Source organism: Dasypus novemcinctus, chromosome 2 (genome assembly GCF_030445035.2).
Source record: "Dasypus novemcinctus isolate mDasNov1 chromosome 2, mDasNov1.1.hap2, whole genome shotgun sequence".
In the NCBI taxonomy this organism is placed as follows: Eukaryota; Metazoa; Chordata; class Mammalia; order Cingulata; family Dasypodidae; genus Dasypus; species Dasypus novemcinctus.
In genome coordinates, this window is record NC_080674.1 from 198,404,416 (window position 1) to 198,419,462 (window position 15,047).

At 63.9% G+C, this 15,047-nt stretch overlaps 1 protein-coding gene across 2 annotated transcripts; it reads left to right on the forward strand.

Moving 5' to 3' along the window:
* The first annotated feature begins 1,126 nt into the window (after nucleotides 1–1,126).
* GJC2 (gap junction protein gamma 2) lies at nucleotides 1,127–14,486 on the forward strand. 2 transcript variants are annotated; one of them, XM_058286332.2, is made up of 2 exons: nucleotides 1,127–1,271; nucleotides 11,971–14,486. In XM_058286332.2, exon 2 carries the CDS (start codon nucleotides 11,990–11,992, stop codon nucleotides 13,322–13,324), a length of 1,335 nt encoding a protein of 444 aa, XP_058142315.1. In that variant the 5' UTR covers nucleotides 1,127–1,271; nucleotides 11,971–11,989; the 3' UTR covers nucleotides 13,325–14,486. The 2 variants fall into 2 exon arrangements, with proteins under 2 accessions (XP_058142315.1, XP_058142310.1); XM_058286327.2 differs by lacking the exon at nucleotides 1,127–1,271 and adding an exon at nucleotides 9,368–10,800.
* Nucleotides 14,487–15,047: the final 561 nt, after the last annotated feature.

Consider the following 15,047-nt stretch of genomic DNA (forward strand, 5'->3'; position numbering starts at 1 on the left):
GCCCGGGGAGGGTGTCACCCCCCCGCCACCACCCCAGCAAAGACAACCTGCACCCAGGCCAAGGCCCGCGTCCAGCCGACGGGCTGCGGGTCCGCTCTCCTGGGCGGGGGCTGCTTCCTGCCCAGAGCTCCGGGTGAGCGCAGGGCTATGGAGTGGGCCGGGCAGGGTGGCCCTGCCTCGCCACCCACCTTTTCAGCTCCGACGCTGCGGAGAGCAGGGCCGTCAGGCTCAGCATTCTCTGCTGCTGCTGGGCCTGCCGGGCCTGGGGACGGGCTCCCTGGCCTTCCAGCCTGGGCAGGCTTGGGTGGCAGGGGTGCCCAGTGACCCTGGAAGAGACCACAAGGAGAGTCCCGGCCCGACGGGTCCGGGAAGCTGAGGCCCGTGGGCCCTGGGGCCTGTTGGTGCCGTGGGTGCCGTTTGCTCTCCATGGGCCCCATGGCCCCACTGAGCCAGCCGTCTTGGATGCTCCTGGTCAAGGCAGCTGGCCCTCGGCCAGGAGTCCCAGAACCTGGAGAGCCTGCTGAGAAGATGGCCAGGGCCCTGGGCTGGGGGCCTGGCTTCCCCATCCCAGCGTCCTTCCCCGAGCCTCTCCCACCCTTCCTGTCCATCCCACCCATGTGGCCTGCCAGCCCCAGGCCCAGGAGAAGAGCTGCCAGCCTAGCGGGGGCAGCGGGAAAGCGTTCGCTCCAGTGTGGTGTGTGCCCAGGCCAGGCCACCCCTGGGGTGGAGCCTGACAGAGACACAGACATGATGGAAAGTAGACAAGCGCGTGAGGGACCAGCAGGGGCCCGGGCTGGCAATGGACTCATCCAAAAGCCCAGATGTCCAGGGAGGCGGGTGCGGTGAGGGTGCTGCAGGGGAACGAGGGGGTGGGTCCAGCCGCTCCCCACCGGCTGAGGGGCAGCGGGGTTCAAGTTAGGGAAGCTTGAAAGGCAGGGCTGGGCTGGCGCCTGACCCGCTGTGCGGCCCGGGGACATCCCCTTCCCTCTCTGGGCAGCATCCCCTGAAGGAGGCCAGGCTCAGCGAACCCACCCCAGAGGACCCTGGCTTGGCAGCTCCAGGGACAATCGCAGGGATTCAGACCCCGTGGGCCGCGGTGGGAACAATGGGGCGCTTGAAGGTTCTCTCCCCCGCCCCACCCCCATTGTGCTTGGTGGTGAGAGGTGGCCCCGGGTCAGACCCGCCGAGCAGCGCAGGCCTGGACACACACCCTGGGAGGATTCCAGCAGGTGGAAGGGCTCCCAGCAGACTCTGTTTCCTGCCTGGAGAAGGTAAGGTCCGGGAGGAGCTGGCCGTGGACGCCTCCTGGGGGCCAGGCCAGGTGTGAGGCGAGGTCCCTGGGCAGCGGCAGAAGCCTGGGGAGGCGGGGCCAGGTCACGGCTGCCGGAGGGGAGGCTTCCCAGGTCCCCTGGAGGTGTGCGCGGCGGGGAGTCGCTCGTGGGGAGGACCAGGAAGTGAGCGCGGGCAGGGATGCCCCATCCCTCTGGGTGCCGGCAGCAGCGCTGGCCCTCCGGTCTGGGGGCCCGTGCGTCTCACTTGGCTGACAGGCCGAGGCTGAAATGCCCTATCTGCAGCAGGAGGCAGCAATCCGGAGGCCCTGGTCACTGGGCCCTGTCACTGGGGAGTACAGGGACTCCCTGTGCCCCGCTGGGGGGTGGGAGTAAGGGAGGGAGGCCCGGCTCCTCCTCCCGGCAGCTGGGCCCCCTCTGCCACGGCAGGCCTGGCCAGCCCCGTCCAGCCAGCCAGCTGCAGTGTGTCCGCAAGGCAGAGGCCCCTGCCTGTCCTTCCCGGCTGGGGGTGCAGGAGGCAGGGGAGGGGGAGACCCAGCCAAGCCCGGCCCCCTTCCCTCTGTGGGTGGGGGCCCTGTAGGGAAGCCACCACCGCTGGGGAGAAGGGCGCAAACCTCTGGATGTGCACCCGCTCCACTCCTGCAAGGCGCAGACAGCCCGCGGTGGGCACACCTGCTCGCCCATCCTCACCCGTTCCGGAACCCCAGCCCTGCTTCCCAGGCTTGTCACCTCGGGATGGCAGACGGTTCCTTGAACAAGTCCTTAGGCACCTCCCATGTCCAGGCGCTCAGGGCCCTGGGGTGCAGCAGTGAGCACGCAGACCCCACCCCCTAGAAACTGGCTACAGAGTTCAGGGGACTAGGTAGCTCACCATCAGCTGTGTTGGAAGGGGAGGGCCGGAGCGGGAACAGTCCAAGAAGGAAGGAGGGGTGAGAAGGCTGGGTGGGGAGGGCACAGAGGTCAGGGGGCCTCGTTGAGAAGATGGGGTCGAAGCAACGATTCAGAGGTAAGGGACAGCGGGGGGCACACGGGTGCGGAGGCCGGCAGCTGGGGTTGGGGGAGCGGTGCCAGGCGGGATGCAGCCGCGGACAGAGGCGGGAAGCCCGGGAGGCCTGGTGGGGCCCAGGTGAGTGTGCCCGGATTCCAGGCCCCCTCGGAAGCCTGGGGTGGAAGGCGCTCAGCCCTGCAGGGAGGGGCAGGGGGAGGACGGGTGCCCATGCCGTGCCAGGCAGGGTCGGCTCGGCCAGGTGGGGCCGCCGGCAGCCGGCGAGGGCCTTCCAGTGGTGGGAGGCGAGGGTTAAAAGTGGACGCGCTGGAAGAATTCAGGAGCACGCAGGGGAAGGAGGCTCAGAGGGCCGGTCAGGGTGGGTGGGAAGACGGAGTCTGCAGGACAGGCGGGTAACGCTGGCCACGGTGAGACGTCCAGGGCTGGAGGCGAAGCCGTGGTCAGGGACCGGCTGCAGGGGTCGGCTGGGGTGTGGCCCTGAGCAGGGCAGGTCCTGTGCTGGGGTGGGGGCCCAGGAGGCTGCTGCAGGGGCCTGGGGTGCCTCTCTCTGCGCGTCTCCTTCCAGCCTCCCCAGATCCCGGGGGAAGGCCGCCGAGATGACTCACTGCCCAGGCTTGTCCTGGGGCTGGTCCCCTGCATCCCGGCTCCAGGCCTTCCGCCCGCCCCCGCCACACCCTCCACCCACCGCGCGGGCTGGGGACGGCCCTCGCCCGTCCCGGTTTCCAGGCCAGCCCGGAGCAGAGAGGGCCCCCTGGATTCTCAGTAGGTTCTGGGCCTCCACTGGGGACCCCCCGGGAGTGGGCCCGGCCCCTGGGCAGGTTTGGCTGCCCCGCCTGGTCAGGCCCTGGCGCAGAGGAAGGGGTTCAGGTAGGATTGCTGGGAAACGCCCCCGCTTGCCCATACGCCTCCCAGAACGACGGAACTTACGCCCTGGCCGCAGCCCTGCCAGGACCCACGGTCCGGCAGAAGGCAGCACGCCCATGTCCTGAGCACCAAGGCCCCGGGAGGCGGCAGAGGCTGTCTGTCCAGAGGCCGGGGTTCAGCCCGCTCAGCAGATGGAAGCAGCTGCCGCCCCCAGCCCCCTGCCTCTTGGCAGCCAGCAGGGGAAGCGGGAGCCCGCGCCGTCCAGTCCTCTTCCTCCAGCCGCAGGGTCACACCCACGCTGCGGGGCGCCTGGGCTGCCCCCCCATGCTCCCATTCATTCATTCTCCCATCCTGCCGTCCTTCCACATGTGTGGTGCACATGCCCCCTGCCAAGTGCTGTCAGGCACTGGGGTCCAGGAGATGGGCCGCCGGCTCCCAGTCTGCAGGGGGGACAGTGAATCAGGGTTTCCTGTAGGGCTATGCGCCAGGGGTCGGGGGGGTGCTTCTGGGCTAATGGAAGCCCTGTGCGGTTAGGCTGGAGGGGTGGCTTGGCTTGAGCCAGCAGGGCCCAGGAGGAAGGGGCCAGCCGAGGCAGTGGGGAGCGCAAAGAAGCAGGGGCATGGAGGGGCGGGTGGGAAAATGAGTGCAGGGGGAGGGTGTGAGCATGTGTTTGTGTCTGCAGGTGTGTCTGTGTGTATTTGAGTGGTGTGAATACGCAGGAGTTGTGAGGATGTGTGTGCATGAGTGAATATGAGTGTGTGAGTATAAATGTGTGAGCAAGACTAATGTGTATGTGTGAGAATGAGCATGATGTGTGTGTGCATGTGTGTGAGTATATCGTGTGTATGTGCACAAGTGTGAATGTAATGTGTGTACAAGTACACAAGTGTGTATGTGTGTACAAGAGGATAATACAGGATTGTGCATGAGTTTGTGTGTGAGAGTGTATGTGTGGGTGCATGAGTGGGTGAGCGTGTTTGTGCATGTGTGTGTGTTGTGTAGATGAGAGTATATCAGGAGTATGTGAGCATGTGCATGAGTGTGTCATGTGAGTGCGTGAGTGTATGAGTGTGTGTATGAGTGTGACAAGTGTGCATAAGTATGAGTGCATGAAGAGCACGTGAGCATGTGCACAAGTGTGCCTGTCGTGAGTTATGCATGAGTATCTGCATGTGAGTCTAATGTGAATGTGTGTGAGTGTGTATGCAAGTGCCATATGTGAGTGTGAACAGGTGGGCACGGTGGGCCCTGAGGGCCTTGGAGGACTGAGGACAGTCCAGCAGCCGGACCCCGGCGGGGCTGGGGGGAGCTGGGCGCCCGGAGGAGCCTCTGGCGGTGGCCGTGCCACGTGTGGCCTGGGGCAAGCACGGGGTGAGCCCAGGAAAGAGCAGAACAGGTGCGGCAGATGGTCCCCAGGCCTGGGGCTCGAGTCCTGGGCGCAGCGATGGGGGACTGGAGTTGCAGACAGAGACGTCCAATCCGAGCTGACGGCGAGGTTCAGATATTCAGGGAGCAAGTCAGGGAGCCCAGGGGAGCCCCCAACCCGAGGCAGTCAGCAGCAGAGGTCTGCAAAGGGCTTCCAGGGAGAGGACGCATCAGGGCAGAGAGGAGGGACTGGGCAGCATCCCAGCACCCGGGGCCGGGGGCCCTCTGGTCTGCCCGGCCGTGCCGCCTGCACACCCGTGGGTTCCCCAGTGTGGGAGGCCCTGAGCTGGCACCAGCTGGGAAGTCTGTGCCGCCAAGGCCTGAGGGCAGGGACCGCTGCGCACGCGGGCTCTGAGGTGGGCTGCGGGTGGCCCCCTCTCCACCTGCCGCCACCTCTGTAGCACAGGTAAGAGGGAGCCAGGTGAGGACCCTGAGGAGCACAGGGAGGCCAGGGCAAGGCGTGCTGGCAGGAAAGGAGGGTAGCAGGGTGGGTGAGGCGTCCAGGGCAGGCTGAGGGCCCTCGGGGAAAGTCCTGGGGCCTCACAGCCCGCCGAGTGGACTCGGTAGAGTGCATCCCCCTACCTCGAGGGCCGACCCCTGTTCCAGGGCGACAGGAGCCACTCGCGTGGACGGGGACGCCCCGTGCCGGGCCGCGCGCTCAGGTCGTTCATCCTCAGTGGGCAGAGAGGCTCTTGGAGGGTCAGGCCAGGCACCCACCGCTGGCCCTGCTCGGCCGGCCGGCGACGTGGAGGGCGGTGCCCCAGGAGCGGCAGGCTCGGGGTGCTGGACCTGCCCGTCCCTGCAGAGGCGGAAGCCCAGCCCACCCTGCCCGTCCCGCCTGGAGCGGGGTGTGCTGAGGAAGTGGGCGAGGGGCGGGCAAGGGGAGGGGAAGGAAACGCCTGGGCAGGAGGAGGGCCGCCCTGGGCCTGGCGCACCCCTCCGGAGCACGCTTGTTTTTCAGACCAGGAGTGATCTCAGCCCTGGTCGTTTGCATCGAGCCGGGACAGGGGCTGGGCCAGCTCCCCGTTTCCTGGTGGGCCGGCGCGGGCCTGCTCCCCACTAGACGCCTGCCCAGGACGGGCCCTGCGCGGTCCCCGCCAGATCCCGAGAGGGAGGCCCTCGCCCTGGCTTCAGAGGGCCGCGCCCACTGCTCTCCCCAACTGGGAGCCCCCCAACACCATCAGCGGGGCCGTCTTGGCAGTTAGTGGGGTACACAGGAAGGGGCCCAGGGTGCAGCGAGTGAGCTCAGGGCGCAAGGCATTGGAAGGCTGTCCCTCTGTACCCTCTCCCCCTATTGTGCCGTCTGCTCCCATGCCGTGGCCCTCCCGTGCTCTGTCCCCCCTTCCCATCACCGTCCATGCAGGAGGCAGCTGTCCCCAGTGTGTGCTGCCCGGCAGCCCTAAAACCCTCCTCCAGGCCAGGCTGGCTCCTGTGCCCACTCCTGGCCCCAGGGGGCTGGGTCCTGTCGTCATCCTCCCAAGCTCACCCCTGGCTCCCTTTGCCGAGCACACCCAAGCCCGTCTCCCCCAGCCCCCAGCCCCGACCCGGTTACCCAGGGCCTCTCATCCAAACTGACGCCCCCTCCCCACCAAACCTTGTCCTGGATCCCACACAGGGCCATCAGGGGAGGCCGTGTCCGCAGTACACCTCTTTGCCCCCTCCACCCCCATATCCACGCACACTTGCTTTGACGTGGCTTTGGGGTTTGATTTCCTCTGCACCCAAGGTTGCCTCACTTAAAGGGGTTGTGAGCTCTAAGCCTGACTTGGGGGCCTCCTGTGAGGCCTGCACCCTTCTTACCCCTCTACCACTAGCCGCCAGCCCTGGCTGGCCCTGGCCCAGCTTGCTCCCCCCAGGCCTACAGCCAGCCCCTCCCAGGCCCGCACACTCGATCCCTTTGGCCTACACTGCCTGAGTAGCGCTAGCTTCTGGGTTCTGCGCAGGAGAGGCACACCTGTGGGAACCCCAGAGTTCCCACTCTCGTGGGGCTCGGCATCCAACAGGGAAGGCATGTTCTAGATGGAGCCCTATGTCAGGGAGCACCAAGAATGATGCGGGCAGGCAATGGTAATTCTATGTTAAATAGCTTTTCATTTTATAATGCTTTTTTTAATCTATAATGAATAAATTTATTGTCTTTTATAATGCTTTTAGATTTACAGAAAAGTTAGGAAGACACTACAGAGAATTCCCGTATACAACCCCCTCCCGTTGCCTGTGTGGTTAACATCTTCCCATCAGTAGGGCTCCTTTGCGACAGCTGATGAGCCAATACCAGTATGTTCTTACTAGCCCAAGTGCATACCTTCTTTGGTTCTCCTTAGCTTCCCCCTAATGTTGTTTTCCCGTTCCATGACCCCATATTACCTTGAGCCGCCATGTCTCCTTAGGCTGCCCTTGGCTGTGACGTTTCTCAGACTTTCCTTGCCTGTCTGACCTTGCCAGTTTTGAGGAGTCCTGGGCAGGCATTCCGTGGAAGGCCCCTCCCTTGGGCTTTGTCTGCTGATTTTCGCATGATGGGACTGGGTTTATGGGTCCGGGGGGAGGAAGACCACAGAGGCACAGCGCCTTTCCATCACATCTTCCCAAGGGGACAGTCTCTCAATCCTTGACCTTGACCAGCTGGCTGAGGTCATGCCTATCGGTTGTCTCCACCATGAAGTGGCTCTTTTTTCCACCTTTTCCTCCTGTTCTCTTTGGAAGAAAGTCCCTCTGTGTAGCCCCTACTTAAAGGAATGGGCATTTAGGCTCCATCTCCTTGAGGGCAGAGCATCTATCTATGCAGATCATTTAGAATTCTTCTGCATGAGTGAATCATTCCCCCCCCACCTCCCCCAGCATTTACTTATTTATCCCAGTGTAGATCCATGGACATTTTATGCTATGGGTTATAATCCAATACTACTTTATGAATTTTATTGCTCTAACTGTTCAACCTTGGCTCTTGGGAGTTCTTTCAATTGGCTCCCATGTCCCTGTGAAAAATCCCATCATTGTGGGGTTTTTTGGAGCAATTACTTACGTTCTGGCACAAGTTGCTCCAGGATCATCTTGTACATTTCCTGCCCTGGTCCTCGAATCAGTCGTTTCTCGGAGGAGCCCTCCTTTCTTTGGAGAGCGGTTTTAGAAACCACGATCTGGATGCAGATGTGCTTGGGGCTACGGGGCTGTCCTTGCCTCTAAGCCCTCTCAGCTGACATGGTAGGAGATACGTGTGTGTGTACTGACTGGTGTGTATGCACTAATTTCTAAATACTTGTAACCACCGGTCCCAACATTAACCTGAACAGAAGTTGATGCTGATGTCTCTAACTCCAACCCTTGACCCCTTGGATCTTTCTAGCCTCCTCCCCCTGCTTGTCTGTCACCTCCCGTGCTCACAGGGCTCCCACTGTCCAGCGTGCGGTGCCAGCACACACAGGCAGCACGGTACCTGAGTTCTCAACCCGTAGGAATGGGCATCTGCCTCGAGAGGCCTCTTGGAGGTGGCCCATCAGCAAACATGCAGATACAGGAGAGGACTGGGCATGACAGGCTGGGCCGGACCAGGTCGCGGGAGCCGCCTTGGGTGGCGTGAGCACGCTCGTTTAGACATCAGTGAGAGCAGAGGGGTTGGTGCTAGGTGTGACAATGTGAGCCTCGGGAGGCCAGGTTAGGCGAGGCGTGGGGTCTGGGAAGGGCTGGGGCAGAGAAGAGACCAACCGGCTGCATGTTGGAAGATGGTCCCCTGGCTCAAAGGGAGGAAAAACTGCAGTGGACGAGACCACCGAGAGAGTGGGCACCGCACAGGGTGGGGTGAGGTGGCAGGAGGGGTTCTGGGTGCACAGTATTTGCTGGTGGACTCGGGGGCATCGGGGGAGACTGCGCGGCGGGGCGGCTGGCTTGGAGGGGACGACTGGGCGCTCAGGTTCGGTGTTCTTGAACCCAAGTATCCAGGTATCCGAGGGCAGATGTCGGGGAGGCAGCTCGCCATTCAAACCTGGAGCTCGGGAGGGGGCGAACTCAGGAGGCTCAGAAGACCCCAGGCTGGGCGAGTGTCACCACATGGAAGTCACCTGGCAGAGTGATGAGATGGAGACCCATACTGGGCTGTGACTCCGTGTGCACACATGTCTAACAGCACCGGGCTTGGGGCTCCCCAGGTCTGAAGAGCCAGAGGGGTGCCTCTGCCTCAGAGGGGCAGGAGGGCTGAAACCGCGCCACCCCCTTGCCTGAGCCCCCCCGCTGGCGCTCCCTCTGGAGCCTGGCCTGCAGGCTGGCTTCTCTGCCAGCAAGCCAGGAGAGGAGGCCCCAGGCAAGCACGAGAACGTTCATCTCGCTCCTGTGCCGCCCAGGGATGCCCCCGCTCTGAGCTAACACCTCCGGAAGGCCCTCTCTTCCCTAAAGCTTCACCCGGACAGGGGTCCCCCCAGGCAGAGTACTGTCCCTCAGACCCCAGGGTGCTAGGGCTGCTCTCAAGAACCCACCGTGCACGTGTCTTCTCAAGTCCATATTCCGGAGCCTCAGGTGGTAACTTGAAAACAGCCAAGGGGTGGGTATTTACACCACGGAAACTGTCCAACACTACACACCAGGCTTTTCCCCCCCGAGAGCCGGTTTTTTGGTATTTACCATGGTCAGGTCTGTCTTGAAACCCTTGGGACAGGTCTCCGCCTCCCTGAGGCCCCCCAATGCCCACCTTGGGCAGGGAGGGAAGAGACTGAGGGCCTGTGCCAAGAGGGCTGCTCTGTTATCCCTTTTCTGGATTCCTGCTGGGGCCAGGACCGGGGGCCTCAGCCACGGCCTCAGCTGCCTGAGATGGGATGGTGGGGTTTGGGACGGGAGAAGGGTCTGGAAAAGAGCTGATGTTAGACTTGAGGAGAAGCAGCCAGCCTGGGGTGGCAAGGGAGCCTTGTCTGAGGCAGAGGGAGGGAGAAAATGACTCCAGGATGGCCTGGGGCCCTGGAGGATGAGACATACATGAGTCTGTAAGCTATCTGTGTGAGGGTGTGGATGGGCATGCATGTCTTTGTGTGTCTGAGCGGTGATTCTGTGTGTCTGTCTGCAAGTGTGTGTGTGCACATGTATCTATTGAGTGCATGCTTGTGAGTGCATATGTGTAAATTTGAGTGAGTGGTGGCCATGTGTGTTTAGGATGTGTGTTTGAGTGTGCATGTGTGTATACGAGTGTGTGTATGCACATATGTGCATGTGTGAGTGCATTTGTGTTTGGTGACTGCGTGAATATGTGTAAGTGTGGGTCTGTGGGTATGTGTGCATGTTTGAGTGTGCAGGTGTCTGTGTGTAATGGTGTGTGTTATCTATGCAAGTGCATGTGCACCTATGAATGAGTGCACAAATGTGTTTACAAGTGTGTGTGCATGTATGAGCAGTGACTGTGTGTCTGCAAGTATATGTGTTTCATCCATGTGCCTGCAATATGCATCTGAGTGTGTTTGTGAGCATATGTACGTATGTGACCGTGCATTTGTGTGTGTGAGTGGTGATTGTGAATATATGTGAATGTGGGTCTATGCATGTGTGTGTACGTGTGAGTATGCACGTGTCTATGAGTGGTGACTGGGAATGTGCATCTATGCATGTGCATCTAGGAGTGTATGTGTGTTTATGAGTATGTGCATGTGTAAGCAGTCATTGTGTGTGTCCATCTGGGTACAATGTATCAATGAGTGTGAGTTTGTAAGCATATGCATGTGCATCCATGTGTGAGTGTGGCTCTATAGGTGTGTGTGCACATATGGGTGTGCAGATGTCTGAGTGATTGTGTATCTTTGTGTGTGCATGTGCACCTATGAGCACGTGCACAATGTTTGTGAATGTGTGTGCATGTGTGTGTTTCTGAGTGCATGTGTTTGAGCACATGTGTCTGTGTGAACGTACATGTGTCTGAGAGTGGTGACAGTGACGGGTTGTGGGTGTTTGCATGTGCATGACTGTGTGTGTGTGTCTGTGAGTGTGTCAGTGGGGGGCTGCCCACAGATGTGAGGAAGTAGGGCCACTTCCCCAGGAACTCTGGCTGCCCCCTCTTCCTGCCCAGGGAGGGGAGAGGGCTCCAGCTGCATAAAGCAGCCGGGAGCCTGGCTCCTGCCCGCTGCTGGTGGACTGTCCCTCACACACCTGCCTGCTGCGGCCAGCAGCCCCCAGGTCCTGCTCCAGGAGAGAGGCAGAGGTGTCCGCATTTGGGGGTTTCCTGCCCCCATACCTACCCAGGAGCAGGTACCGGCCCTGGGGCTGGCCTCCTGGGGGGCAGTGGTGGGAAGAGAGGGTGGGCGCTGGGAGACCACCAGCCAGGAGGCCAGGCCCCCTTTCTCCTCCCCACCCATGCAGCAGCCCTGCAGGGGCCAGCTGGAGGAGGGTGCTGCCCTGGTTGAGGTGCCCACTCTCTGTGGCTGTCTAACTATATGTGCCTGGAACTGCATGTGGTTGTGTGCAGCCGAGTGTGTCCAAATGTGACTGTGTGTGTGCCCAGGCTGAAGGACGGGTCCAGGCTGACGGCTGCAAAGGGAGAGGAGCCCCAGGTCCCCAGGCACTGGGAGGGGCAGCTGGGCAGTCCCTGGGGCAACTGGACCAGCGGGCGGAGGGGCGCAGAAGAAAATCAGAGTTCTGTTTGGAGATAGAGAGGCCCGAACTCCTACACAGGGTGCGGAAGAGAACGGCGCAGGGTTGCGGGCCGGGATCCTGGGGAGGCTGGGGGGGCTGGAGGGCTGCAGGGGCTGGGAGGTCTTGGGTGGCTGGGAAGCTAGGAGGGCGCCTGGGAAGGGCCGCGCCGGATTGCATGTGGTAGCACCCTCCCCAGCAACCTGGCTGGGAGCGGGGGCCAGGGTGGGGGGCGGGAGAGGCAGGTGAGCAGATGTGCTGGGGTGCAGCCACGGTCCCCACAGGCTCCTCACGCAGGGGGCTGGTCTCGGTCTCCCCCTCGGTCCCACCGCCACCTGGGTGCTCAGCCCACTGGCTTCCAGGCTCTGTGACCTGGGCTGGGAGGCCCAGAGCTGGGGTGAGAAGGACCCTGCTTCCTTTAGTGGGGTTTCCCGGAGGGCTCTGGTGGAGGGCGAGACGCAGCTTCTGCACTGGGCCTGGTTTGGGGCCAGGCCTTAGGGTGGGGCCCCGGGGCCGTGTGGTCAGTCTCTGAGGGAAGACTCGGCCGGAGGCAGGCAGGGAGATAGACGGCTGCCTTTACCTCTCCCGCTGCAGGACTGGGGGCTGGGGTGGAGCTCGTGCCCCTGGAGGCCCCATGCTGGCAGGGGCAGCCTCCTTCCATGAGAGGTGGTGAGCTCCCCGCTCTCAGGGCTGCAGATTGGGGTGCAGCCGGGGGGCCTCCAGATGCAGACAGGTAGTCCCTGGCCACTGGGGCCCCGGGCTGACCCCCACCCGGGACGGCTGCCGTAGGTCCTGCCCGCCCGCCCCTATGACCAACATGAGCTGGAGCTTTCTGACGCGGCTGCTGGAGGAGATCCACAACCACTCGACCTTCGTGGGCAAGGTGTGGCTCACGGTGCTCGTGGTGTTCCGCATCGTGCTCACGGCCGTGGGCGGCGAGTCCATCTACTCGGACGAGCAGAGCAAGTTCACGTGCAACACGCGGCAGCCGGGCTGCGACAACGTGTGCTACGACGCCTTCGCGCCGCTCTCCCACGTGCGCTTCTGGGTCTTCCAGATTGTGGTCATCTCCACGCCCTCCGTCATGTACCTGGGCTACGCCATCCACCGATTGGCGCGCGCCTCGGAGGAGGAGCGGCGCCGCGCCCTCCGCCGCCGGCCCAGCCGCGCGCCCGGCCCCCGCCGCCCCGTCGGGGCGCACGCCGGCTGGCCCGAGCCGTCGGACCTGGGGGAGGAGGAGCCCATGCTGGGCCTGGGGGAGGAGGAGGAGGAGGCGGCCGCGGGCCTGGGCGAGGGCGAGGAGGCGGAGGAGGCCGAGGAGGTGGCCGCCAAGGACGGCAAGGCCGCGGAGGGCCCGGGCCCGGCGGCCAAGCACGACGGGCGGCGGCGCATCCAGCGCGAGGGCCTGATGCGCGTGTACGTGGCGCAGCTGCTGGCGCGCGCCGCCTTCGAGGTGGCGTTCCTGGTGGGCCAGTACCTGCTGTACGGCTTCGAGGTGCGGCCCTTCTTCCGCTGCAGCCGCGCGCCCTGCCCGCACACGGTCGACTGCTTCGTGTCGCGGCCCACCGAGAAGACGGTCTTCCTGCTGGTCATGTACGTGGTCAGCTGCCTCTGCCTGCTGCTGAACCTCTGCGAGATGGCGCACCTGGGCCTGGGCAGCGCGCAGGACGCCGTGCGCGCCCGCCGCGGCCCGCCCGCCGCGGCCCCGCCGCCCGCCGCGCGCGCGCCGCCGCCGCCGCCCTGCGCCTTCCCGTGCGCGGGGCCCCGCCTGGCCTGCCCGCCCGAGTACAGCCTGGTGGTGCGCGCGGCGGAGCGCGCGGCGCGGGCGCAGGAGCAGAACCTCGCCAACCTGACGCTGCAGGCGCTGCGCGACGGCGTCGGCGAGGGCGAGCGCGACAGCCCGCCCTCCCCCGGCCTCCCCGCCGCCCCTCGGGGGCCCCCGAGGGCCGCCGCCCACGGCACCCCCGCAGCCGCCGCCGGCCTCCCCGCCTCCAGGACAGGCAGCGCCACCTCTGGGGGCACCGTGGGGGAGCAGGGCCGCCCGGGCGGTGGCCCCGAGCGGCAGGCGGGCACCAAGCCGAAGGCGAGCTCAGAGAAGGGCAGCGCCAGCAGCAGGGACGGAAAGACAACCGTGTGGATCTGAGGGCGCAGCCTCGCCCCTGCCGGGCTCTTCTCCGGGGAGGCTTCCCCCCACGTCCCTTCCACATCAGGGGCGCTGGGGTGGGCGTCCGCTGAGCGTTGGAAGGTCTGGGAGTGCGGAGCTCATTAAAGCCTGCTCCTTCCCCTCAGCGGGGAGGCCTGGCGCTCCGCCCTGGGTTTGGGGACCCTCGGGAGGAACTGAGGGGTGGAAGGAAGCCGAAGGAAGAAGCTTCATAACCTGGGCTGGGCCTGGCCCTCCGGGGATGACTGTGCCCCTCCTTGGGCACGGGCAGCTGGCCTGGACCTCTCTGTACCAGGATGGGGGTGGGGGCAAGGTGCCTGGGTTCCAGCTCCCGCCTGGAAACCCTGAGCAGTGGGCAGGGCTGTGGCTGGAGCCCCCAGACCCTTTACCCTGAGCCACCCTGAGCCTGGGAGAGGTCCGCTGCGAGGCCTGTCCCTTTCCCCAGCCCACCCCAGCCTCCCTAGGACCCAGGGCTGGTTGGCACAGGTGAGGGTTCTGGCCAGTGGTGACTCCAGCCTCCCACCTCCCCCCTGCCCCCCATTCCCCTGCAGTGGCGCACGTGTGGCACCCATTGGTGTCTGGACAGGGCGTTGGGGGGTGTCCCCACTGCAGCAGCAAATGGGGGTTCCTCCAGCGCTTCTTACACCGCCCCGCCTTCTGGGTCCTGCAGAGCTGGAGGCAATCCCAAACCATCCTCCTCCACCTTCCTTGTACACCTGGGGAAACCGAGGCCAGGGAAGAGCAGAGACCCCAGCTCCCAGGCACGGTCTCTGCCTCCTCCCCTCTCGCACCCCACGGGGGATTCGGAATGTGAACACCCCTCCTCCAGTGAGTGCTGCGTCTGGGGGTTCTCTGGAGGCGTAGAAGGCTGGCTACAGAGCGCACCCCCTCTCTGGGCCCCTGCTGGCGACCTCCTCCTTCTGGGGCACACTTGAAGTTCCGCAAAGATGCTGGGCCCCACCTTGGGGCTTGGACCGCCAGGAGGACCGTACGGGGCCTCGGCTCTGGCAATGCTCGGGAGAGAGTGCAGGTGCTCTCCAGGCGTGCCTTCCTGCTGCCCTTTAGCCCCCAACCCAGGCCCCTTCCCAATTCAGACACAGCCTCCAGCCTAAGGGAGTAAAATAAAACTAACTTTTGTTTACAACCATGTGCGTGCGTGTGTGTGCGCCACCTCTGGTCACCAGGCTGTGTGAACTGGTCCCTACCTCGTGCCAGGGGAGACACCCCTCACCTCCAGACCAGCTGGGTGGGGAGACTCCTGCCCCCCCACCCCCTGGGAACCAGCAGGGTGCAAACCAAAAGCTCCCGCAGTTCTTCAGCAACACCTGGGTGCTGCCCGGTGCCAGGCAGCGTGCCGGAGGGTGGCAGTGAGGGGGGGCAAGCGGGCACACAGATGGCAAGACACAAAGAGCACTGCCAGCCCGGGCTGCTCACGGGGCCCAAAGGCCAGCCTGCTGCACAGAGGGACGGAGGGGCAGTCCCGCCGCCAGACCACCTGGCATTGTCGGGATGCTGGCCAGGGCCTGCAGGGGTGGCTTTGGAGAGGGGACAGAGCAGGGCTTAGCTGGAGGGAGACAGCTTGGTCCGGACTCTGGGATGACCCCAGCTGTCTCCAGAGACCCTCCTGGTCTGCTTGCCTGTCTTTGAGGTCCCCTCAGCCAAGCCCCAAGCCTAAACCTGATTTTGGCCCAACTCTAACTGCAGG

What these genes read in the sequence shown, in the direction of transcription:
- GJC2 (XM_058286332.2), top strand. Translation starts at nt 11,990, where the DNA reads ATGACCAACATGAGCTGGAGCTTTCTGACGCGGCTGCTGGAGGAGATC.